This window comes from Balaenoptera physalus, assembly GCF_965194825.1.
Source record: "Balaenoptera physalus genome assembly, chromosome: 9".
Classification (NCBI taxonomy): Eukaryota; Metazoa; Chordata; class Mammalia; order Artiodactyla; family Balaenopteridae; genus Balaenoptera; species Balaenoptera physalus.
The window spans coordinates 71,033,424-71,060,830 of record NC_138888.1 but is presented as its reverse complement, the minus strand read 5'-3'; the positions used below and the strand labels follow the sequence as shown (position 1 = coordinate 71,060,830).

General features: G+C 42.6%; 1 protein-coding gene and 1 long non-coding RNA gene across 4 annotated transcripts in view; one reads left to right on the top strand and one right to left on the bottom strand.

Annotated features, from left to right (window-relative positions):
• LOC309666540 overlaps nt 1-27,407 on the top strand; it is a 444,368-nt gene that overhangs the window by 245,031 nt on the left and 171,930 nt on the right. The window lies entirely within an intron of this gene.
• Nucleotides 654-3,988, bottom strand: LOC309666527 (large ribosomal subunit protein bL12m). The gene has a single exon (XM_082474016.1). The coding sequence runs from the start codon at nt 3,871-3,873 to the stop codon at nt 3,568-3,570; it is 306 nt and encodes a 101-aa protein (XP_082330142.1). The 5' UTR covers nt 3,874-3,988; the 3' UTR covers nt 654-3,567.

The window sequence follows — 27,407 nt, the reverse complement described above, 5'->3', positions numbered from 1 at the left end:
CAGCTTGGTGATAATGAAATCAGAGCAGGTGGAGATAGTTAAACCGTTCCAATGTTTAATGGCATCAAGGTCTCAAAGCCTTGTGTTATCCATCTCCAAAGCAGACACCCTGTAGTTGGCCTGACTGGGCCTTGCTCTCTAGACAAAGACTGGATGCGATCTTCAATACTGTCTCCCTCTTCCCCAATCACTTGTGACTGACATGTTCTTAAGACAAGTTAGTACCTTCGATCAGGTTTTGGGAACATCATACAGGCCTGGATGCATGCCTTCTTTTTAAGGCGACTTTGCTATCCCTGCTCTGCATGTAGGTACTGATTTATGGTTTAACTCGCAAAAGGCAATCTCATTTCTCTCATTTCAGTCTCTTAATAATGGGCCTACACTGAGCTGGAGAGAGGTCTCTAAAAATGCACCAGAGGGCTCTGTCCTTGACCAAATAATGGTGGAGTATTTTACTGAACGACTTCAGTGAGAACGTAGAGAGACTATTGATCAGATTTGTGGATGACATAATTTGGAACAAAAGGTAATACATTGGCTACTAAAACCAGAACCCCCAAAGATCTTAGTAGCCAGGGACAATGGAACAGATTTATTTATTCAAGCATTTGTTTGTTTTTTTTTGTTTTTTTTGTTTTTAAAGTAGAGGGAAGGATTATTTATTTATTTATTTATTTATTTTTGGCTGTGTTGGGTCTTCGTTTCGTGCGAGGGCTTTCTCTAGTTGCGGCAAGCGGGGGCCACTCTTCATTGCGGTGCGCGGGCCTTTCACTATCGTGGCCTCTCTTGTTGCGGCGCACAGGCTCCAGATGCGCAGGCTCAGTAGTTGTGGCTCACGGGCCTAGTTGCTCCGTGGCATGTGGGATCTTCCCAGACCAGGGCTCGAACCCGTGTCCCCTGCATTGGCAGGCAGATTCTCAACCACTGCGCCACCAGGGAAGCCCAAGCATTTGTTTAAAAAAAAAATGTATTGGGTGTTTATTATGTGCCAGGAATTAAAGGGGAATTCAGTAGTAAATTAGACAGGGACGGTAACTTTATAGATTTATGGGTATTTCAGAAAAGATGAAATTTAATAAGAATAAACATAAAAGCTTTTACTTAGGTCTAAAAAAGGACAAAGCAGAACAAACCGATGACTTACCTGTCTCCAGTAGAACAAAAGCCTAATGGTAGAGCTGTGACTTAAAAGCTGTGCCCGGAATAAGATTTTTAGTTGACATTAAGCTGTATACAAGTCAATAGTGGGAGATGGTATAAAAAAGCTAATATACTCTAGTTAGAATAATAGAAATATGATGTGTCAAGGAGATTTCATTGTCATTACTGCCCATGATGACCAGATCATGCCTGAAGCATTATCTTAACTTCCTTTGTAGCACACTTTAACATTGACACATTTAATGAGGTCCTGAAGACAGCAAAAAAACATGGTGAAGGAATGTGATGAACCTATTTGTAGGGCAGGAGTAGAGACGCAGACGTAGAGAACGGACATGCGGACACAGAGGGGGAAGGGGAGGGTGGGATGAACTGGGATATTAGGATTGACATATATACACTACTATGTGTAAAATAGATAGCTTGTGGGAACCTGCTGTATAGCACAGGGAGCTCAGCTTGGTGCTCTGTGACAACCTAGATGGGTGGGATGGGGGTGGGTGGGAGGGAGGTCCAAGAGGGAGGGGATATATATATACATAGAGCTGATTCACTTTGGTGTACAGCAGAAACTAACACAACATTGTAAAGCAATTATACTCCAATTTAAAAAAATGGTGATGGACGCTCTAGAGCACACTACAAAAAGAAACTGGCATGTTCATCCAGGAGAAGAGACATTTGCAGGTGACACGATGGTGATTTTCAAAAATGTGAAAGGCTGGAAGAGAAAGTAGATTTGCTCTCCATGACTGTCTGGTCCTCTGTGGAGAAGGAGTAGGTTATTGGGCAGCCAGGGCCAGCATCTATGCCTGAGCCATTGAACAGGTTAAGGACCTGCGGTGGCTAAATCTCTTTTCTTTTCAGACTTGTATGGGGAAAAGAAATAAAAGCCTCAGGAAACCATGTTTTACTGGCATTTTTGGAGAGTATATCCAAGAGAATAGCTTGACATTAGTGTTCCATCTCATTTCCAGACTAGCAAATCGCAGACTGTACAGTTTGGGTTTACTGTGGAGCAGCTGGGTTCCTATGCGATAAACCGCTATATAATCCACAGATTATCATTTTGGTTGGCTCACTTGAACAATTTATATTTCCCTCTGGTGTAATGACAAGTCAGGCATCTTGACAATTCCTTTCACTCAGTATGCCATGAAAATTGGGCATTAGGATCTTTAATTTTGGCTTTCATAAATGAGGAGGGATGGCTTGAGAGGACATTTTGTGCTTTCAACCTAGAATTAAATGCCAATTAGGGTGATCTCAGAAGAACTGCTGTGCTAACCGTGGAAGTAAAATGATCCTACAGGAATGGAGCAATTAATCGTTCAACATTTGCTCTCCATGCCCAGCATTCTCTACCCAATCAGACTCTAATCTGGTAAAAATAAATATTATGAGTGACAGACAAAAACTTTATCCCCATTTTTCTCTTTCCTGTAAAATGTAAAACGAGACTACTTCTTACACAAAATAAACTTGAATATATGAAAAGACAAATTATGCCGTGCCCATCTTCTACAGAAATCCAGTTGTAAAAAGCCTTCCACATATTGGACTTTGCGAAACAATTTCTTTAAATGTCACACAGTTCTTCATGTGGGTAAGGTTTAAGAACTAAGAACTTCAAGTTAATTATTTAGGGTGTGTTTGTCAACACGAACAAGTTACAGTTCCTAACAGTTATTTTCATTTCTAATAATAATAAATAATATTTCTAGATGCAGTGTTATATTTCAGAAATGAGATCTGGACAGGAGTATTCCTAAATCTGGCAATGCTGAATCAAATAATTATAGAGTCAGTTGCAATAATAGCAATAACAATTATTAATGCTATTCAGGGCTAGGTAATGATGACATATTTATATGGGGTTTCTTACTTTCCAAAATTTATTATCTCATCTGATCCTATAAAGATTACCCCTTGAGATTTGTTTTTTATTATCATTATTACACTTTACTTATGAGGCAGCTAAGATTCGGAAAGGTTATACAACATGTTCAAGGTAGGCCTAGAAACTTGCACAGGTGGAATTTAACTCAGAGCTCCAAATTCCAAATTCCAGATTCTGTGTTTATTCTATTTTGCCAGGCCGCAACAAAACATATATATATATATTTTTTGCCTGGACAATGCATTTTTCCCAGCAGCCACAGCGGGGCATGTACACTTTTGGTAGTTTCTAGAGTCCTCCCTGGGGCTGCACGGGCAGTGGCTGTCCCTCCCTCCCCATCTCAGCAGGTCCAGCCACACCTGTCCCAGAACGGAGTTGGCCATGTGGTGCGGGTGCCCAGTTCTGCTCCGCGGCCACTCTGTCCGCTGAGCCTGGGTGCTTCGCGAGGAGCAGGTAGAGCCCCACTCGGGGCCCGGGACCCCTGTCCACAGTCCTCTGGGCGGCTACTCCAGAACCGCGGTGCCGCCCACTGCCTCTAGGGCTTCCTTGATCTTCTCGGCCTCGGCCTTGGCCACGTTGGCTTTGATTTCCTGAGGCAGGGATTCCACCAGCTTCTTTGCCTGGACGAGGTTGATGCCCTGGACGAAGTTCTTGATTTCCTTGATCAGCTTCACCTTGTCCACGGGTTTTGCCTCTGTCAGGCGGACGGTGAAATGCGTCCGTTCTTTTTGTTTGGGGATGTCTTCTTCTGCTGCCTCGGGGGCTGTTGCGGCAGGGGCAGCACCAGGCACCATGCCACCCATCGGCATGAACCCCACATCCTGGATCTTCAACGTTTTCTGGCGAGGCGGAGGGCGGCAGCTCGAAGCCTAAGACACGGCGCCCATAGGAGGCTTGCGGCCGCCGGCAGCATCGCTCCGCAAGCGAGAAGGTCACACGCGGCTCCCAGTAGGAGGGACGCTCTAGCTGCCCGGACCGCCGAGCATACGCGCTGGGGAAAGCAACAAAACATATCTTGAAGGAAGAGTTCAGATTGCTGAGGCCCCTGAGAGGAACATTACCAGTATTAGCTCTCACTGGGAAAAATTCCATAAAAAGAGATCAAGGAACCGTAGAGCGTAGAAGACACTAACAATGGTGATGCTTGGAAGAATTGGAAGAATCTGTTTTCATCACTAACTACGAAAAGGAAGGCTACATTCTGTTGTTAAGAATCTCATAAACTGCACTTTTAGGGAGAGGCTGAGATTACAGATCTTGAAACTCTGAAAAACATTGGGATATTGTAAGACTCTGAATGACTGGCCCAAACAATATAGGAGGGGGAGTGTCATTTGATTGCTGAGTTTGGAAGGAAAAACTAGACGAATGAATCCAGACCCTTCCTCTCTTTTCTTCTTCTTGGGAGTTGGCCTCCTCACAAAGCTATGTCCTGATCTGCTCCTCCAGACTGCAAGTTTTACAGATATGGGCACCAGTCGTGGAGACTTACAGATGCCTACATCATACATGGGTTTTACAGAGGCAGGTATCATGCGTGGAGTTTTATGAATGCAAGCGCCGTACTTGGAGACCCCTGGCAACAGGTATGCAGTTCTGCCTAATTCTGAGGCTTGCCCTACAGGTGGAAACCACATTCTTCAATATCGCCTGTACCAGTAATAAAGGTAATATCTTACCCTTCTTCCCATCTGCCTTATACTTTCATTTTATATCTCAATTGGTGAAAAGCTTAGGGAATGGAGTTGATGTCGATTGGGACCCTTTAATTCCCACACTTAGGTTAAATATTAGGGGGGGAATTTCCCTGAGCTTTGCTCTCTTCTGTGATTATAGGTGTTCTCAACCACAGTCAGAAATTACTTTAAGAAGTGCTGTACTTTAGTGTTTAAGAGCATGGACTCTGGAACCAGTACGTATTTCCAATTATCTGTAAAATGGGAATAATAATAGTGCCTGTCTCATAGAGTTGGAATGTGTAACTTAATGCATGTAAAGCACTTAGACCAACACCAGAACATAGTAAGCACCCAACAAATGTTAAGAGTCATTTGATAAATCCATGTCAGTGCCAGGAGATGGACTGGGTGGAAGTAATGGGCTTGTGGTGGGCTTTTTCTTTCTTGAGGAAACACCCCAAAAGGTACAACAATATCAATAGCTTTGGATATAATTGGCTGCTTATTATTTAATGCTGTGGTTAAAGTCAATTGTGTTTCAAGTCAATCTTTGTTATTCATGTTTCATGTTCTTCCCTTTTTTTTTTTTTTGCTTCTAAACCAAGTGTTTCTTATTTTCAAATACTAACTTTATACCTGCTCAAATGGTTATGGCTTATTTCTCAATCACTTCTAACCACCCACTTTATATGTACTCGAAGGGAAGTCTTTGGGTAAAGCTTTTTGTGGAATTGCAAGGGTAATATGACAAATTAAGGAGCTGTTCATACGCTGTTCAAAGGGACTGAGGAATCTTCATTGACAGGAATTCAAGATTTTGAGAAAAAAGAATGTTCATGATGGTTATTCAGTTCCAAAAGAATAATGAAATGAAAACCTGCATAATTTAACAGAATTCAGGAGGATATTTTTTTCCTTTATAAAACATATGACAGCTGACAGCGAAGACACAAATCCTTTCTGTCTGATGTTTGAAATTATCTAAAATGAGAGAAACAAAGCAGTTAAATATGCTTGTTAAGGGCAGACAGGACCTCATTGTGGACTATGAGATGACAGATTTTGGCGGGAGACTACACCAAGCACTCTGACTCCAGAGGAAAGAAGTTGTGTTCTTTAAGAAGTCAGGCCTCAGGTCATTCTCCAGAGTGGTTAATGATACAGCTTAGACAGAAACTAGAAAGTCTCTATGGGAGCCCTCAACGCTTCAACTTTTCCTGGCTCACGAAAACCAATTGAGGGATGGACAAACATTTTAATGATCTAAACAGTGAAACCAGTTTTTATGCCTTACACTTGACCTTGTTTAACTGTTTGAAATTTATCTCTTACAGAAGAAACCATCGTACAGGCTAGGAAAACCTACAGGCAGCTCAAGTTAACTAAGTTACCCATCACTCATTCTTGATCTTGAAGTTGAAAACGGTAGCAGGAAGATAGTACCTAGGAATTTATTCCTGTTTCTTTTATCTTTGCCTCTTGATCCAGTTTCTAATTTTCTGACTGCATATTCCATGCATATAATCTATGTGAGTAGGATAAATGAAGACTGTTGAAAACTCACCAAATAATTCAGCGTAATAAAGAATTAAGAAGTCTGAATGGTTTGGCATGACAGTGTGAGGAGTTCCACTGACCTGCTCTCCAGTGTGAAACTGGTGAAAATAATTTTTAAAAAGCTACCCATTTAAAGTCCTTGCAAATATTCTTAATGGCATGCAGCAAATGAAAAAAATATTTATTCAAGAAAATCTACTAAAACTTGGTAAGAATAGTGAAAGTCTGTAGTATTTAAATCAAGACTCACACCCATCTCCCCTCTCTTGCTCAGTGAGACAGAAACTCCACGCCAGACTGGTGCAGCCGAGAACACAGAGGTCCCTCCCCGCAGCTCCTGGTCAGAGAGCTATCCTCTTGTAGGGGCAGGGCTTCAGCATTTGCCACTCTACCCCTCTCTACCTGTTGCTGATAAGTTCTGGGTGAATTTTGCCAAGAATTGCAGACTCCTTTCTTCCCATCCCACTTGTGAGATGGAGGACATACCCTGAGCAAGACACTGTTGAAGATGGTGGGGTTTTGATTGCCATTCCCCAAATTTGATCGCAGAGTCTACGGAGCAATTTATGCCCCAGGGCTTTGTTGAAAACAATAGCGCAATCGGCCAACAATTACTAGAAAGAGACAGTCAGAGGGAACCCCACTAAAACCACTGCTGTCCTAGGGTGACTGTGAGTGTAACCAAGGCTGTGCCCTGTGAGAATCAACATCAGAGTCTTCACACTGTGGAAGGAAATTGACTTCACTAAAATAATCCAGCCAGTCACTATATAAGTAAACAAGAAAATAACAACAACAAGCCCTGGAAGGTAGGGGAGGTACCCAGAGTTGGTATAATATATTATCTAAAATGACCAGTTTCTAATAAAAAATTATGAGACATGCAAGGAAACAGAAAGTTTGATCCATATACTGGAAAAAAGCAGGCAACCGAAACGGCCTGTGAGAGTGACCAGATGTTGGATTTAACGAAGACTTCAAAGTAACCACTATAAATATATTCAAAGAATGAAAGGAAACCATGATTTAAAAAGTAAAGGGGGAGGGCTTCCCTGGTGGCGCAGTGGTTGAGAATCTGCCTGCCAATGCAGGGGACACGGGTTCGAGTCCTGGTCTGGGAAGATCCCACATGCTGCGGAGCAGCTGGGCCCGTGAGCCACAATTACTGAGCCTGCGCGTCTGGAGCCTGTGCTCCGCGACAAGAGAGGCCGCGATAGTGAGAGGCCCGCGCACTGCGATGAAGAGTGGTCCCCACTTGCCACAACTAGAGAAAGCCCTCGCACAGAAACGAAGACCCAACACAGCCATAAATAAATAAATAAAAAAAAAAAAAAAAAAAAAAAAAAGTAAAGGAAGGTATGAAGGTAATGTCACATCAAATAGAGAATGTCAATAAAGAGAAATAATTATAAGAAAGAGCCAAATGCTAGAAATTTTGATTTATTCCACTCAGATTTTATCATTGGGGTTTACAGATAGTAGGAGATCAATGTAAACGAATTTATTCACTGCTTTGCTAATGCATACGCTTTGATCACCAATATCCATATGGATGGCTTCTCTTAGAAATGATGACACTAAGTAATACTGATGTCTGCCTCAGATACAAATGTCACAGATACAACTGGAAACAATATTTTACCTGTGATTATGCTTCACGGTACCAGACATTATCGACTAAACTACATGCCTGACACATGATATGTGTTCAATAACTGCTTCCCCGTCTCCTTTCTCCCTCCCTCTTAATGAAGACTAAAAGGGCACTGACTGCCTTTTTGCATAACCTTGAAAAATAGTTAGCAAATAATATATATTTATTGCAGAAAAATTAGAAAAAGAGGGCTTTCAGATTGTGATAAGGTGAGTTTCTGGCTTTCTTTCCCCAAAGTGTGCATCAGAGAAACTATAGACTTGATAAGGAAGCAGAGATCTGGGGAACGAAGCAGGAAGGCAGAGAAACCTTGTGGCGGAGTAAGAGTGGGGCCAGTCTGGGGTTGAGGGCAGCTGCAGCAGCAGAGGGAGCCGGGTGGGAGATAGACAGCTTCATGCTTCTGCCCCGAGGGTCCTCATCTCCCCAGGGCCACTGCAACCAGAACGGACAGCAACAACACCGGCCACCCAGGGGCTACTGATGGATAATCCAAGGCACAGGAAAGCCCTGCTAGGTGTAAGAAGCCGATGGAAATGGTGTGGGTGCCTGGCTATTCTTAGGCAGCAGTGCACTCCCCCTCCAAATCTGCAGGGAGCCAGTTTCCTCCAAGTGGGACTTCTTTCAAAGAATTAAAGTGAATTCCTGGACAGAGTAGTCTGATGGGGAGTGATGCAAATAAGAGGGCTCATTCTTCCTCTGTCTTTAAACTTACAGGAAGGGACCCAAACGAACACCTGATCTTTGCCTTCCCTATATCATATTATCTGATAGAGGAGTTGATCCCTTTCAGGAACCACAAGCTCACCAGCCCAAATAACTGGACACCCGTGAGGTAGGATCATGTAAAAGTAAGACCACAAATGGATCAATATACGCTACACGGACACAGCGGTCCAAACGATTAAAATAAATCTAACAAATATCCTCAGAGAGATACGGGGATACACTAATAATCAGAAACAAGACCAGTAACAAGAAGTCATGAAAAGGTCCCACTAGGGATGAAAATGGAAGAGCTGAAATAAAGAACACATGGAAGAAATAAGTAGCAGGTTAGATATGACTAAGGAAGAAATTAGTAACCTGGAAGGTGTGATTGAGGAATTCATTTTGAAGAGAACTAGAAAGGATAAAGAGATAAAAATCATAAGTAATAAAAACAACAGACATGGAGGAAAGAAGTAGAAATGCCAACATCTGGAAAATCGGAGTCCCAGAAGAAAAAAATATGGAGGAGGGGAAATATTTGAGGAAATAATGACAATCAGTGTCCCCAAATTGAAGAAATATATTTCAGATTGAATGTGCCCAACGAATGGGTAAGAGAGTAGGGAAGAGAAAATCTACACCTTGATAAGTTAAAGTGAAATTTGGTAAACCACAGATTATAGGAGAATTCTAAATGTTTCCAGGTAGAAAGAGGAGAGTAGCTATTAAGGAGAAAATAAGACTATGACCGACCTCAGGGAGAGAGGAATAAGGCAGTGACTGGTAGAGATAAAGGGAACATGCTCCAAGCAGCGTGAGGCTGGGGACCCCATGCTGCAGCTGCCGGGAATGGTCTCAGGAATATCAGGCCAATTGCTGTTGGAGGGCAGTTTTATGCGTTATTGGGCTTGGAACAGTGTCCACCACTTACACAGCCTTTCAGAGTTTACAGTGTACTTCTACATCCTTAATCTCATGACTAGACTGGTCCATAATGTTGCTTTAAGTACGACAAGGCATGTGTAACTAAGTAACATCACACCCTTATACTCAATTATATGTGCAGATATTATTAGTTAATTTGTTTTAGGTTTTAGTGATCTTTCTATTAAAAGAAATGTGCAGCTGTGCTTAATAAGAGCTAAATTCTGGTGTGTACATTTCACACAATTTTTCGTAGTTTAGGAAATAGGTCATCAAATCATTTAAGCAAATCCCAGATTATTGGAACAGACAGAACAATGTTACTTTTTAAAGTGAATGTTGAAAATATATTAACAACTGCTTTTTTTGGCTGTTTGGGCATTTTATAAGCTTTAACACAATTTCCCTAATCTCTTCTTCCTGGTTGTGAGAGACTATAGTTGTTTTCTTCTAACTAATTAAAAAAACAGTCCCCAAATGTAAACTTCTCTCAAGAAACCGCTAAACTGTTTTCCAAAATATTTTCCATTTTCCATTTTACTTAGTGTATTAGTCTGGGTTCTCCACAGAAACAGAACAGATAGGATGTATGTGTGTGTGTGTGTGAGGATTGATCCATTTGTGGTCTTACACACACACACACACACACACACACACACACACACACACACACACACACGGAGAGATTCGTTAGAAGATATTGGTGATTACGGAGTCTGAGAAATCCCAAGATCTGCAGTAGGCAAGTTGGAAACCCAGGAGAAGTGATATATGGTTCCAGTCAAACCCCAAAGGCCTGGGAACCAGGAGAGCCAAAGGTGTCAGTTCCAGTTCAAATGCCAACAGGCTTGAAACCCAAGAAGAGCTGATGTTTTCATTTGAGTCCAAAGGCAGGAGAAGACCAATGTCTCAGCTCAGTCAGGCAGCTCTTATTCGAGGGAGGATCAGCTTCTTTTGTTCTATTTATGCCTTCAACTGATTGAATGAGGGCCCTCACATTAGGGAGGGCAGTCTTATGCAGTCTGCCAACTGAAGTGTTAATCTCATCCAAACCCCCCTCATCACAGACACACCCAGAATAATGTTTGGACCAAATACCTGGGCATTCCGTGGCCCTGTCAAGTTGACACATAAAATCAATCACCACATATAGTATCAACAATAATACGAGAATTCCAATTGCTTTACTCTAAGACTTGGTAATGTCACTGTTTTTACTTTTAACCATTCTGGTGGGTGTGTAGTGGTATCTCATTGTGGTTTTCATTAGCATTTTTCTGGGGACCACTGATGTTGAGCATGTTTTCGTGTACTTATTGGCCATTCATATACTTTCATTTGTGAAGTATCTGTTCAAATCTTTTGTTCATTTTTATTAGGTTGTGTCTTCTTTTTATTGAGTTGTAAGAGTTCTTTATATTTTCTGAATGCAAGACCTTTGTCAGACATGCACATTGTGAATACATTCTCACAGTCTGTGGTTTGCTGTGCCTATATACGTGTCTGTGTGTGTGTATGTTTCTAAATATTAGCATATATGTGTATCTATAAATGTATGCGTGTATGTGTGTATGTGTTTCTATAGTTCTTTTTTTTTTTTGAACTTAATTTTATTTATTTTTTTATACAGCAGGTCCTTATTAGTCATCAATTTTATACACATCAGTGTATACATGTCAATCCCAATCGCCCAATTCAGCACACCACCATATAGTTCTTTTTTTTTTAAATTAATTAATTAATTAATTTATTTATTTTTGGCTGTTTTGGGTCTTCATTTCTGTGCGAGAGCTTTCTCTAGTTGCAGCACGCGGGGGCCACCCTTCATCGCGGTGCGCGGGCCTCTCACTGTCGCGGCCTCTCCCGTTGCAGAGCACAGGCTGCAGACGCGCAGGCTCAGTAGTTGTGGCTCACGGGTCTAGTTGCTCCGCGGCATGTGGGATCTTCCCAGACCAGGGCTCGAACCCGTGTCCCCTGCATTGGCAGGCAGATTCTCAACCACTGCACCACCAGGGAAGCCCCCCCACCATATAGTTCTTATACTATCACTTTAGCGGCATTTTGGGAGGTGGCAGTGAATAAATGCATATGTTTATCTGACATATTTTGTTCCAGTCTATAATTGATTCTTCATCTGTGCTCTTTAAGTGCTCTTTACACTCTGTTTAGAACAGGGGTTCCCAACCCCCAGGTGGAAGACCTCTATGGTCCGCGGTCTGTTAGGAACCGGGCCGCACAGCAGGAGGTGAGCAGCGGGGCAAGTGAGCGAAGCTTCATCTGTATTTACAGCCGCTCCCCATTGCTCACATTACCTCCTGAACCATACCCCCTGCCCCCTGTCAGTGGAAAAATTGTCTTCCGTGAAACCGGTCCCTGGTGCCAAAAAGGTTGGGAACCGCTGGTTTAGAGCATATGTCACATTACATTACAGTGATTTACATGTTTGCTGGGCTCTGGGCTCCTTAAGGGTAAGATTGTGTCTTCATCTTTGTATTCCCAGTGACTAGCATAGACCCTGGCAGTTATTATGCAATTCAGTAAATTGAAACATGGACACTCCTTATCTTGGGAGAAGCTGGGGTTGTGATGGTTCCCTCTAGGACTCTTTTCTCTCCCTTTGTCATTGAACTAGTGTATATTTTTTGGAAACTTTCATTGGAAATATAAAGTGTGGAAAGTCTTTGTATTTTACAAATTTCTCTAATTAAATGACAATGGGCTTTAAATTAGAGCAGCAGTCTGCAAACTGTCTGTAAAGGGATGGAGAATAAATATTTTCTGCTTTTTGGGCCATACAGTCTCTGTCACAACTCTGCAGCTCTGCTGTTGTAGAGCAGCCAGAGACGATACAGAAATGAAGGAATAGGGGTGGCTGTGTTCGAATAAAACCTTATTTACAAAACAGGCAGCATGCTGAATTTGGCCCACAGACTGCAGTTTACTGACCCCCAAACCAGAGGAACCTTGGGTGTATTTAGGCATGAATGCTACTTTAGGTGTTTTTACCTCCAGCGGGTACTTGGTTTAACTACTTTTCCAATCCTATGTGCAGTGGTAGGAATATATTTTCCCTGTATGTTTTGTGATGTTTCGTCTGGTCACGAGAATGTGCCTCTTAGATCTCCAACTGTAGACAGCGTTATCAACCAATGGCCCTGGATGCTGCCCTCTGAAATCCACCCCCACGTTGCCTCCAGAGGGCTGATCCCAGACAGGGACTGAGCACAGCAGAGGTAGCAGAGCAAGATTGTACCCTGGAGATGTGGGACTCTACTGACTGGTGAACTTGCCTTAAGAACCTCTCGGACAGCCTTGCTGAACTTCCTTAAATTGCACTGCACTGTAAGATGCTTCCAATTAACCTTATTTCCAATCATCTCCATTTCACCTACATTGCAGTTTGATGACTCTGGCTCCCTTTCCAGCTGCATCTCCATTTTATCTCACCAGTATGTTCCTGAACTTGGCATCGGCCTTTTGGAGCACCTGGACCAACATAAACTGTTTATTTTGTACTTTGCAGACTCAATTATCAAGAAATGGTTTGATATCTGTTATAACTTCATAAAGAGAATATAAAACAAAGCAAGGGTGGAGAAGGAATGTAAAAAACAATACAGTTTTTAAAGATGAAAAGTGGATTGGGTAGAGCAGAGGGCATTTCCACCTAAGTGTCTGCCAATAGGGTTTATGAAGACAAGCAAGTTGCCACTTGACACAGACTCCAAGAAAGACTGAGACTTGGGTGTGAGTGGAAGGCAAGATTGAAGTTCAAATCCGAGGAAATAATACCCCAAAGTCTCTGGCCACAGGAAACACCAGGCACAGTAGAGGCTGGGGGTGAGGTGATGAACTCAGGGGGGTAGAGGGAGGGTCTGTACACTGAGTGGTTAGACTTCCAGTCTCCCGTTCTTTGCTTTATTTCCAGATCACTGGCTGCCAAGCATTAACCTGAAGACTAGGTAAAGCAAGAGAACTTTCTTAGTCCTAGAAGGATACTAATATTTGAAGATTATTCAGTTGAAGTCTGGTTTGGTGCCCTTCACTCCAAAGACATTCAAAAGCTCTGTCCATGTACCTAAAGTTTCCAATCCACTTTTCCATGCCTTAATTGGACCTAAGACTTGACAGGAAAGAATCATTCAATGTTTTAGGAAAGCTTTCCACATGAAAGGCAAAGACAAAAGCAACTAATTATATAACTAAACAGGAAATCATAGGAAACAGAGAAATTAGAGAGCAGAAGAAAGAGAAGATAAAAGAGAAGATATTGCGTGAAACAAGAACAAGATGATACGGAAAAGGAATAATCAGAATATAAGAGAAAGCCCTTGAGATTTAATAATATGATCTTCTCCCCCACCAAAAACAAGCAAATAAATAAATAAATAATTCAAAAGAAGGAGTGGCAGATAATGTTAAGGAAATTACTCAGAAAATAAAATGAAAAGAAAGATGATCAGGTGTTTGAGTATCAGACTAATTGGAATTTTGGAAAGAAAGAGCAGGTAAAATTATGGGTAGGGAATTATCTATGAAGTGACATAAGACATTTCCAATAATAGAAAGCCTAAGTCTAACATAAAGAATAAAAAGACACTGAAACATATATCATGAAATTTCAGAACACCAAGGATAAAGAAAAGGTCCGTTAGGTACCCAAAAAAGAGAAACTAGGTCACCATCAAAGGGTTGGGAGTCAGTATGACATGGCTTTTACAACAGCAACTGTGGTTGCTAGAAGAGAGTGGAGCAATGTTCCACGAAGTCATCATGCTGGAATAATCCTCCTAACACTTAAAATTGATCATGACACCCTTGCTAAAATTTTTCAATCATTTCCCATTACAAGGTGTTAAGGTCTATGATCCTCAGAATGGTGTATCAGATCATCTACAATCTGAATCCAGGTGTGTTCCCCATGTTTCTCATTACTTGTTAAACACATAGAAAACTGAGGTTATTATAGAAGGCAAGTTATTTGTCCAATATTTCCCTGAATATCTTGTTCATCAGGTCCATATCTTTAGCCTTAATTTAAACCTGAGGAAAGACACAGTGTTATAGACCTTTTCTCATTATTCAAGGCCCAGTTCAATGTCACCACCTCCTCCTTGAAGTCTTCCCTTCAAATTCAGTAACAGAAAAAGGATATAAGGAAGAGATCAATTAAATGAAAATAGGGTCAGCTTATAGAATTTGTGCCCCTCTCCCTATCCAAATCAGGCAGAATTAATCACTATGCCATGCTTCCATAGTGTAAAAAAAATTAAGACAACCTGATATCTAATATCATCACAATATAGTGATTGAACATGATTTTTATCTTCCTCACACAATTTTGAAGTTCTTGAAAGCATGGTCCATGTTCAGTTAGTCTTTGCATCACAGTACCTAGGTTCGTGCTTGCAGTAATTGATACTCAGTAAATATCCCTTAAATTGTAATGAACTAGTAAACATTCTAAAGTGAAAAACAAAAAAAAAATAGCCTCAGTAGGGCTTATAGGGCATCTCTGAAATCTTTCCCAATATGACTACTAGTATGTAGTTGCTTGGTAGATTGATATGGAAATATTCTGATCTGTGAGCACTACATATCCTTTATTCAGTAACCAAATGTGCTACATCAGCTAACTGGGGTGAAGAGATGTACATCTTTTCCAACAGATAGATGTACAGGGTGCTGGAGATGTGATTACATTCTCCCTTTGTGCTTCTTATTCTATGAGGAATGTTGCTGTCAGAAGGAAAATGTTCAGTAAGAGAACAAGGATGTAAGCATGAGATCAGTTAAATGAAAATAAGGTCAACTTGTGGAATTTTATAAAAATTATGTATCTTGATAAAAAACAGTGTAATTTCCTCCTGCTTGGCATAGTTATAATTCAAGCATCACAGGTATCAAAGAATTTATAAAAGAATTTTGGGGCAGTGCTCTGAAATTTCAAATGATAGGAAACATGCCAACTTCTAAAATGATAAAAATGCAGTTTCAGTTTTCTAAATCCAGAATTTAAAATAAAACCCAGGGGCTCTTTTCTTCAAGTGTTGAACAGCACCATGCTTGAAAGAAGACAGTTAATTTAAAACATTAAGGGAAAATTGATGGAGTTGTTAATAGAAAACGGAAGATTACAACTTTTAGTGACATGTTAGACAAGCACATTTAAACAATTTAAAAGTACTTTCTCCCCACAGGATCGCTTATGTCTCATTGCTGAGTTGTCAGTTGTCTTTAATTCATTCCAGCTGCTTTTGATTAGTTGTTCATCTTTTTGAAGCAATGTAGTTTTATTGTGATTAGTGAGATGTATCTTTTCTAATGCACATGAAAAACAGCTCTCAGTAGCATCCATATGATGATGTCTATCACATTTATTAATCTAAGCTACCTTTCAGAGGATGAAAGTCTGATCAAGTAGCTAGAACACCAGGGATGAGGTTTTCAAATGGCCAAGCATTTGTGTGTGTGTGTGTGTAAAGCACACTTATTTAAAGCAGGGAATAAGTGCCCCATATTTTATAAAACATATCCTTTTTTAAAAAATTAATTAATTAATTAATTTATGGCTGTGTTGGGTCTTCATTTCTGTGCGAGGGCTTTCTCTAGTTGCGGCGAGCGGAGGCCACTCTTCATCGCAGTACGCAGGCCTCTCACTGTCGCGGCCTCTCGTTGCGGAGCACAGGCTCCAGACGCGCAGGCTCTGCAGTTGTGGCTCACGGGCCCAGTAGCTCCGTGGCAAAAACATATCCTGTTTTATACAAGTACCATGTCACCCCAAATGAAGGAAGAATAGTGCCAAGTGGCTGGAGTAGACCCAGGCAAGGAGTGACGGTAGCAGGGACGCCTTATCAGCTGGAGCAAAACATGCTGGGGGCAGTGAGAATTTCAGCCTCAGGTGCCCAGGGGTTGTGATGTGTGAGCTCTAGGACTAAGTTTTAATGGGTGAATTCATCCGTATAGTCTTTACAGGACCCTTCCTGCAGGAGGTAACAGGTGGCTTCCAGGAGGTGGTTGTATTCCCTTACAGTGTGACATGGGATTTGGGAAGAAAGTTGGATTGCCTCTGGAGAAGAAAGGTGGCTATGTGAGGGATTCCCAAAGCTGGTGGGAGTACCAAAAGCAACATCAGGTCCTCCGAAATAGATCCGAATCGTTGTCCCAGTCTGTCAATCTTTAGTGCTACTGTCCTAGCCAAAAACTGGCATTGCACACCCGAATAACCAAAAATAGCCTCTTTCTTCCTTACAATCTATTCTCATAGTAATCAGAGGGATATTCTTGAAAACAAATAAAATTATGTCACTTCCCTGCTTAAAATCTTCCAGTGCCTTCCCACTTCATGAAGAATAAAATCCAAATTCCTTGTGATGGCCTTCGAGACCCCAGGTGGCCTGGCCGCGGATACCTCTCCAACGTCATCCGCCACCCTCTTCTCTGGACACAATGATTTTCTTGTGGTTCCTTCCTAGAGCTTTGGAATGTGTTGTTCCCTCTGCCTGGAATATGCTTCCTGCAAGCTTTCCTATATTTGAATCCTTCCTCCTTCTTGTCCTTTAGGGCTTAGCTCAAATATCTTTATCTTATCTAAATTACACACCCCATCTCTCTCCATCACATCACCTTTCTAATTTTTTTCATAGCATACACATTTGCTATTATATTATCTATCTATCGATCTATCTATCTATCTATCTATCTTAGTTGCCATTTAGTGTCTGTCTCCCTATGCCACCCATTAAAGTGTAAATTTTACTAAGGTTGTAGAATCATCTGTGAAACTATCCTTAGGTTCCAAACACTGCCAACCTCATGGTGGACACTCAGTAATAATCATTAAGTTGACTGTATGGGATATTTCACAGGATAATACATGTCTTCTGTGGATGTCTGACTACTCCCGAAGAGTCCCAATCATACTCAGTAATTTCACAAAAGGAGCAGCCCCTGGACCCCCTCCTCAGGTCAGTCTGACTTAGCAATATCTCTGCCTCTGTCTCTGTCTCTGTCTCTAGCTCTAGATCCCTAGCTGTCTCGTTTAGACTGTAGTTATCACACGACCCACACTCTGTGGGTGGAAATGTTGCCCTTCCCCTGATCAGATCAGGCTGACCCAATGCTCTTGATAACTCACAAGCTGCTAGACCAAGTCCACCTGCTCATCCCCCTTCATGGTCAGGGTGAGAGCAGTATTCATCTGGAGTGGGAGAGTCTTTGCCCTTTTTGTCCCCTGGGCTAGACTGACCCCTTTGCTTCCTGCTGGCTCTAGAGGGGCAGGCAGGTGAGTCTATGTTCTCTGTGTGGGGATCATTTGGTTAGATAAAATAACCTGGTTTTTTTTTGTTCAATTTCATAACTAGAGAGTGAGCTTTAACCTGACTATAACATTGAGCAAAAGGTTGATCTTGAGTGTTTCGGCTGTATTGCTCAGACCCTTCCTATCAACGCTTCCCAAGGGTGGGATCTCAGGGAGACACCTGGTGGCCCAGGCTGAAGTAGAGGCTTCAGCAATAGGGTCAGAAGCATTTCTTGCTGAGTGATTGATGATGCATTCAGAGAAAGAGTCAGTGTCATTTGGTACTAAGAAGATCTATCCAACAGCTCCGAGAGGATGTCTACTGCTCACTACCCTAGGAAACCAAATGCTAAACTCCGTGGGAGAAAATACAACCCACTATAAAAACAACCAATTAGAGCACGCACATATGGAATGTCAGAAGCTCAGTGTCTCTCTGCAGTTGTGAGACCATGCCAATCTTTTTCCTTCTTCCTTTTCTATAACCTATAATGACGGTGGCAGAGAAATAATCACTATAAATATTCCTGGATTATTTTTGGAGGTGCAGATGAGGTTTAATTTTCCAATATAACTTTTCCTTTGTGGCAAAATTTGGAAAATTATTTGTGTGAATGTGAATGCTGTAAAATTGCAACTTTTATATTTCTTAATGTCTATTTACCTGCTGCTTTTTACAGCAGTACTAAAGTGTTTCTCTTTGTTGTTTTTAATATAGTAACTGTTTGTGACAGGCTTCCCCATGGAAAGCTACCCTTTACCTCGCTTGATTATGTTTTTACTATGGCATTTTGTGTAATGAGAGAGCATGTGTGTGCAAAGACATCTTTAGTGTTGTATTAATGTTATTCTCATTGAGCATCACATTTAGGCTGCTATAAAGTTTAAAACAATTAAAATTTACCAAGTTGATGGTAAAATTAATTTTTCCAAAACTAAGGACCATGGCAATTTTTTACCACCCCAAAGACTTAACTTCTGATCATTAATGTTTAGATCTCCCCAGATGAAAAAAGCTAGTCAAGCGTCAGGACCAGCTCAAAAGTTGACAGTAAAGGCAAAAAACAAGAGTGTTGTTTAGCCCTTAGAAGGCATTGGAGTTGAGGCTTTCTGTGATCTCCTGGGAGAAACACGATGACAGAGTGTGGTCAGCTAGCTCCAGGATGCCTGATAAAATTGGGTCTCCTTGGATGTGGATAGCATTCCTCCCCTGAGCCCCATTTTTAATGACTTCTCTAGACTTCGTAGCACTAAATATCTCTGTAGAGAGGGTGCTTGGTTCCTGACTTTGAAATGAAATATTTATCAGTGCAAAGGAATTGTTAATGCAAAATGTAAAAACTTATGGCTATATAAGTACTGAGAGCCAGAGATGAAACTGGAACTCAGGAGTGTTTGACTCCAAGACCCATATTTGCTCCCCGATGCCCTGCTGCTTCTCTAATGATGTGTCTGAAGTGCTGTGTGGGAATTTGCTTGCCATGACTCAAGAAATAAATGCTAGCCATGGAGAGGGACCAGGCAGGCAGCCACTGAAGGGATTGATGAGCTGCTGTGATTGTCATTTCTCAGACGCTGGTTTCTCTTCAGGGCTTAGATTTCTGAAATAGCAGCTGGGAGGTTTTGGCAAAATGTGCAGTCTTTATCCTTTGCTAAGGCTTGCTGCGTGTAATTTCTGTCTGCTCACCTGCTGTAATGAGGTAAGCAAAAAAAGAATGCCCTTCAAAAATCTTTTTCCTCCTCTCTTCAAAATCTAGGAAAGAGCTGGCTTAAGTAGTCCATTATGCATCCTTTTACATGACTCCAGTCCAACCCAACTCAATCATTAGAGATGAGAGGGTCTTCCAAATGAAAGGCATGGCCCAGCTTTTTTGTACTGCACTGGTGAAAGAAAATGGATAGGCTAGTTACAGGAGCTGGGAAAGATTTTTTGTGTCTTTGCCCTTTCTGACAAAGGCTCCATCCCGTCTGTCAGGTGGCCTCATCATGTGCCACTAAGAATTCCATCGTGTCCTTGGTGCACACTGGGCCTACCTTCCTGGGGAGATAGGACGAAGGAAGGAGAACAGTAAAGGCATCTGTGCAGATAAAAGGAGCTGAGATAAAACTCACGGGGAGGCCAGCTCTTCTTATGTGGACCCATGGATATATTCTCTATAGCTCTCAATGGGCAGGGGCTGGGGTCCTATTTGCAGATTATTTCTTTATTCCTTTGGTGAGAAACTAGAGAAGGGTAAGCAGATATTTTAGCCTTAGTTCCTTAGAAAGTCCGGCCTGAGGCAAAGGACTTATGTGCTAATATTTTCTTAGGGAGTGCAGTTCCAGGGAGCAAGAGTGACTTGGGACAAGGGGGAGTGAGGCAGGAGAGCCAGTACAAGCAGGCATTATCATCTAGTTGGCCACTGTTAAGTGTACCTGATTGTTTGAGTGCACGGATCTGTCATCCAAGAAGCCACAAAACACATCTGAAGACAACTCATCCAGAATGAGAAAGAGGGAAGAATTTATTTAGTTAAAGGCTCACTCCAGGGGGTGCTAACTAATCCTCCTGCCCCCTACCCCGGATTGTACCCACTCCACCAAATGGGCTCCTGCAGCATACTCATGCCTTGATTTCAACAGGGAAGTCCCAGAGAGGACAAAATGTTGGAGCCATGAGCCTGAAGTAAAGCACTGTCAGGTTGTCCTTGCATGAAGTTGGCTCTGTAGAGGTGACGAGAGCAAGAGGCAGGTGAGGCTGAGGGGATGTGATGTGGTGTGTGTGAATTATACGCACTGTGCACTCCTTGCATCACTCTTCAGATCTGCTCCGTTAATACAGACTTAATACACGTTAACAAACCAAGCTCTGGTCTCCACTGCTGCAGCTGGCTGCAAGGTTATGGTGGATAGTTACTGTCTTCCCCACCGATCATTCTAGATTTCCGTCAACATCTGGCAGCACTTTGGCTGGTCAAGGTTGCCTTCATCATTGTTCTCACATTCTCAGAACTTCATCCTCAGGGCCCTGAACCCTGAGCTGTCTCGCCCTTGTTGAGCTCTGGTTGCTGTACTTGTCCATTCATTGTTATCACTGAGCATAGAAGCACCAAGAGATGCCCCAATGAATCCCACGGCTTCCAGAAATATTCTTCCATCGTTTAGCAGCAACCCTTGCTTCTCGTGTTAATAAGGGCTAATTATCCCTGTCAGTATAATAACTCATTTCTCTGTCTGTTGGTCCATGGCATGAGGATCCCAAGGTCACCAGGTTGGTAGTTATAGCTTCAAGTTTAGTGGAACTTTTTACTGGGTCCTGTGCTGGAAGTATCCTTTCTGGGAACCAGACCTATAACCAGTAGAGCCTAAGGACTTGGGGATAGGAAAGTACATGTCTAGCCAGTGGATCACTGAGAGTAACAGTGCAAGGGACCAATCTGTTTTGCCCCTTGGTTTTTGAGTTCATGTAGTCTAGCTACTGGAGACATAGCAATGCATACTGACCACTAGTTCAAATTATAAACCCCATTCTGGAGAACAACACTTCAATCCTATAAGGTGTTATTCCTGAGCTGATACCTATTCTGTTTCAACCCCAACTAGTCTAATGTCAACTGGATGTACTATAATCAATTCTGGCACTAACCACCCAGAGTCAGGACAGATCCCATAAATTAAGGACTCAGTCCTCCACAAGAGTGCCCTAATTTCAGATGCTAGCTGTAAGTGGGGTCCTTGGACTACCCACACTACTGAACAAGTGGCTACAAATTTGGAGGTTCCCACAGCCTCCTCAGTTTCAATAATTCACGAGACAAACTCACAGAACTCAGGAAAGAACATCCAAATGAAGAGGCCCATAGAGTGAAATCTTAGGGTATTCCAAAGTCAGCACTTCATGCCCTCTGTCCATGGACCAAGGGCATGTCACGCCACAGCACATCTACATGTTCACCAACTATGAAGCTCCACTGACCTTCAGCATCCAGAGTTTTTACTGGAGCTTCATTATGTAGGTACAGTGATTGAATTATTAGCCACATGACTGAACACAATTTCTAGTCTCCCCGACTCCCTCTCCAGAAGTTGAGGGCTCAAACCCTGGCTCCTCTAATCACATGGTTTATCTTTCTGGTGTGATCAGCTCCCATCCTGAAGCTATCTAGGGGCCTACTTTGAGTCACCTCATTAACATAACAAGGCCACTCCTATCACTTGGAAAATCCCAAGGACTTAGAGCCTTGTTTTGGGAAACCAGAAACGAAGGCCTTCAAACTCTTTATTATAAAACAATACCTTAGCTGAGTCTTTTAGAGACTATCCCAATATTCTCAATGCCAGCTTCTTCTCAGTGACAGGCACATGGCAAATTCAGTGGCTCATGTGCCCAGTACTGTATTTCATCTGCTGTAAAATGGGTCCCTTGGTCTGAAGCATTATGATGTGGGACACCATACTAATAGGTCAGGCATTCTGAAAGCCTTCAAATGGTGGTATAGGTGGAGGCACTATTGACAAGGGCAGGAAACTCATATGTGGAGAAGGTATTTGATATCATGAAGACAAATTTAAGCATCCTCCAGGGCATAATCAATTGGCTACCAAGTGGCTGGCTTATCTGTCTGAGGAAAATTTCCATATTAAAGGCTTATTTTTACTCTTTCCTGTTGACAATTTGAGCACTCAACAGTCGCAGTAGCTAGATTACCTTTGTTGAGAAGAAACCTTGCTGCTGGGCCTGAGCACAGCCTCTGCTCTTGGTTTCCATGCTGTGAGGAAGCCCAGATCCACTTGTGTGGAGGGATGACATGGAGAGAGACCATGAGCACCTGGAGAGGAGGTGCCCAGCCATCCCCACTGCGTTCGCCTTCCAGCTCCCGTGAGGTTTGGCAACAACCTCGTGAGAGAGCCCAATCCAGAACTGCTCAGCTGGGCCCTTTTGAGTTCATGGCCCAGAGAAACTGTGAGAGATAATAAAATGGTTTCTGTTGTTTAGAGACACTGAGTTTTGGAATGATTTAAAAAGATGTTTTTTAATTGAAGTACAGTTGATTTACAATGTTGTGTTAGTTTCTGGTGTACAGCAAAGTGATTCAGTTATATATATATATATATATATATATATATATATATATATATATATATATATATATTCTTTTCCTTTATGGTTTATTTTATTTTATTTAAAATTTATTTATTTATTTATTTTTGGCTGTGTTGGGTCTTCGTTGCTGAGTACAGGCTTTCTCTAGTTGCAGCGTGCAGGTGTCTCATCACAGTGGCTTCTCTTGTTGCGGAGCACAGGCTCTAGGCGCGTGAGCTTCAGTAGTTGTGGCACGCAGGCTCAATAGTTGTGACTCTTGGGCTCTAGAGTACAGGATCAGTAGTTGTGGTACATGGGCTTTGTTGCTCCATGGCATGTGGGATCTTCCTGGACCAGGGCTCGAACCCGTGTCCCCTGCATTGGCAGGTGGATTCTTAACCACTGTGCCACCAGGGAAGTCCTGTGGTTTATTATAGGATATTGAATATACCCTGTGCTGTACAATAGGACCTTGTTTTCCATCCATTCTATATATATATATATATATATATATATATATATATATATATATATATATATAATAGTTTGCATCTGCTAATCCCAAACTCCCAATCCATCTCTCCCCCCACACCTCTCTTGGCAACCACAAGTCTGATCTCTATGTCTATGAGTCTGTTTCTGTTTTGTAAATAAGTTTATTTGTGTCATACTTTAGATTCCACATCTAAGTGATATCATATGATATTTGTCTTTCTCTTTCTGACTTACTTCACTTAGTATGATAATCTCTAGGTCCATTCATGTTGCTGCAAATGGCATTATTTCATTCTTTTTTATGACTGAGTAATATTCCATTGTATATAGATACCACATCTTTATGCATTCATCCGTAAATGGACATTTAGGTTGCTTCCATGTCTTGGCTATTAAAAATAGTGTTGCTTTGGACACTGGGGTGTGTGTATCTTTTCAAATTAGTGTTTTGGAATGTTTTGTTATGCTGCTACAATAGACAGTGGAACAAGCTGTACTAGACCAACAGTCTGTTTCTGGCCAGTATCAAGATATCATATCAGCCTACCAGTAAACCATAGTCATCATTCCTCCTCTGTCAGCTGTCAGAGGGAATAAGAGGCCCTAGGTGTCATATGAGAGAAAAGCATTATTGAAACAGAGGTGGGTCACATGTGAGTCTGGGCCAACTGCTAATGCTGGTCACCTGTGCTTTCTGGGCCCACTTGGGCCTGGTCTCAAATATATCATTTCAGTGAATTAACACCTAGCTCATAATTATACCTACTCACATGGGTGATTCAGGTGTTCAGACTCTACTGTGAAACTGTTTCACATGCATAATTCTCTGCCCCCCAAGGGCATGACATTGTTCTGGAACCTTAGAGTCTACTCTGCACCTGTCCTATTACAGTTTGCCAGAGATTCCACATAGCAGCTCCTTATTGGCTGTGGACACCTTTAGGAAGATGGGATCTACTGGATCATACTGTCTGAGTGAGAGGGAAGCTTGGGCCTGTTGTAGAGCTCTCCTCTGCTCTGGGCACTATTTGAAACTGACAGCCTTTCAAATCACCTGTTCGTGAATTGGAGAGTAATCCCAAGTGAAATACATATTGCTTCCAAAACCGAAAGAAGCACACCAAGTTATAAGCCTCAAGATTAGTAGGACAAGATGTAAGGTGCAACAGCTTGCTCTTTTGCCTTTGAGGCGGTGTCCTGGCATGTTGCGGACCACTGAACCTCTCCAGAGGTCACCACTGTGGCACATGTTGGACATTTGGGGAGTTTATCTCCTATACTCTGGAATATATGTGTTTTGCTAGGGGATCCAGGGCACTCACCACTCCCTGCTGCTGCCCAGGTCCGACTGGCACAATGTCTTCCATGTGTGGGTCAGTGGGACTTCCTGCGGCATGCCTAGCTGACCTAAGGATCTGCAGACTGTATTACAAGCAGAGAGCAAGAGAGGTCAATACAGCCTGTGGTAAGACAGGGAATGTGTTCAAACTCCTGATTTCAATCGACAGAGTGGTATAATATGTTCTAGAAACATTGTCATCAACATGGCCAACATTTTAATGATTAATAATTAACTTCAGTTTTGTGGGATTTTTTTTTTTTTTTTTTTTTTAGGAAAAATGTGCATTTAATGAGCTCCAGGGAACACTCGGCCTGTTGCCATACTAACTCATGAATTACAATGGATTGTTAGTAAGCAAGACAAGAAAACAGGGCACAAACAAAACAAACAAAAATCAAGACACTGTTTCTTACTGAACTCTTCTCAAATGAGATCAAGGAATTATGGTTAAATGCCACAGCTGTAAATCATTTCTGCTCCTGGAGAGGATAGAAAGGGCTTTTAATATTTACCCTTTTTTTCAGACAGAATTTAGGTCTGAGCAAAACCTTTTGTGTCCTTCAACCTCAAAGTTTATTGGGGATGGAAGTCCAAATTTGCTGTCACATACCATAAAAAGAATCTCATGAGCAGAGGGTCAAACTAATTTTGGAATATATGAATTATGCCCAGTGTTATTTTAAATAGATTTTAAACTAAAATATATAAATAAATTTTTACTGATCTATACGACTCTGGGTTCTGAAACTTCTACATGTCACATGCGTGATACATAACACACAATGTCAGCCCCAGGAGAGAGAAAACACTCCAATGAAGCAAGCCAAAGAAACAAGTTTCAAACAAGGTAAAGTGATGTGTAGACCAGGATTTTTCAATTCTTTCCTGTCATGCTGAAGCTTCCAGCTCCTGAATAACAACACATGTTTCCCTTGCCCTAGACACCCAAGAGTATGTCTCCTCTCTTGGGCATAAGAATCTCTAGAGTTACATATGTGTAGTAAAGAGTGGACCCAGCTGGCATACTCACAATGACCAAATTGTGTTAATCGTACTTTAAACCAATACATTGCTCCACGATGAAGTTGCAATAAATGATATATTTGCTTTCCAGACATGAATGAGATGCCTTACTGGATATACTCCAGGAAGGCCAGAGAAACTGGAATAATTTACTGGTGAATTTCTTTCCGGATAGCCCATGATTTATCTAGAATATAATCTTTACATATCTGGATCCTTCAAACTAGACCAAAGGGAAAATCTGGGCTGCAAGCCTCAATTAGAAATGTGGGACGCTGCTATGCTGACAGCTGGTGCTCCCTGACCTGTATCTTCTGAGACTAGAACCCAGTGTGGTGGATGACCAATTCATGAGCTGAACAAAAGAAGACCTCCTACAGGGCAGTGTACGTGTTCATCACACGTATGGCACTTAGGGCTAAGTACCATAAGGACTACAAGAAAACAAACAAAAGTAACACATGAAGCATATATGATAAGGAGGCGCCACAGTCCAGAGCATGAGCTCTGGAATCACACAGGCTTGCTTCGAATCCTAGCTAAGCCACTACCATCTGTATACCCTGAAGAACAGTGGAAGGTTTAAATGTTGTTTTACCAAATTTCGAAAAAGAAGTGAAGAAAGAACCTATGTGCCAGGAAAGGACATCGTGGGGTGCAGCACCCAGTCGGGTCAGGGCTCTGCATCCCCTGCTCAGAAACCTTCGCCGCCTGGCTCATGGTGATGCTGGCAGCTGAGCAGCCCTGGAGAAGGTGCTCCCATCATCAGGCCTCGCAGAGAAGCTGGGGAGGTCCCTGGAGGAGGCTGGCCACACCCTGGCAAGCTCTGGGTGCCTCCTGCACTCAGCTCTGAGCAGGCTCTGGCCTCTGAGCCCCTTGTGGGGGAAGGGCTGGCTGATACATATGCAGGCAGGGTGAGCTCTGCAGGAGAAGGCTTCCACAGTCCCGAACAGTCTCCGCATGGTGGCCCATCTGGTGCCAAACACCTGCCACCCACAGCGAGAAGTCCCAGCCACTAGAAACTCCAGAAGGGGTCGGGCTCTGGGGCCCCGCCCTTTGCCCTTGGGCTGGGGTTTCTCCACAGGCTGGGCTTGCATGCGCCCCCCGCCCTGCCCCGCCCGCCCTTTCTCTGTGACAGGTAAAATGGACATGCCACAAGCGCCAGGCTGAGCCATCCAGTGTCCAGTGCGTGCTAGACCTTGAGAGGAGGTGAAGCTAAGGAGAAGCTCTCCCAGTTTCACACTCTGTTCTCGGATCGCTTGGTGCACAACCGGTCCCACGTGGGAAATTTACTATGCAAATTTCATACCTGGCTCTGCCCCTGCCGGCCCTGCCGTGGGGCCCCGGTGGGCTGTCACCCGCTGGTTTTGCCCTCCCGGGAGGCTGCCACATCTGACCGGGACCACCCCGCTGCTCCAGCGCCTGCCTTCTGCCCTGGTCGCAGGCTGTCCCACCGGGATCGAGTGCCTTTATCGCCTGGCTTTTACATCACGCCAAAAAGGCAGTATCCCATCTAGCAGGCCAGGTACTCCCGGCTGGGTGTGCTTCCCTTGGTGAACTGGAGGGACTCGCCCAAGAAGCCCGTGCTGTCTGCTCGTAA

Excerpts from the sequence above, each read along its gene's own strand:
- LOC309666527 (XM_082474016.1), bottom strand. The coding sequence starts at position 3,873 with ATGCCGATGGGTGGCATGGTGCCTGGTGCTGCCCCTGCCGCAACAGCC.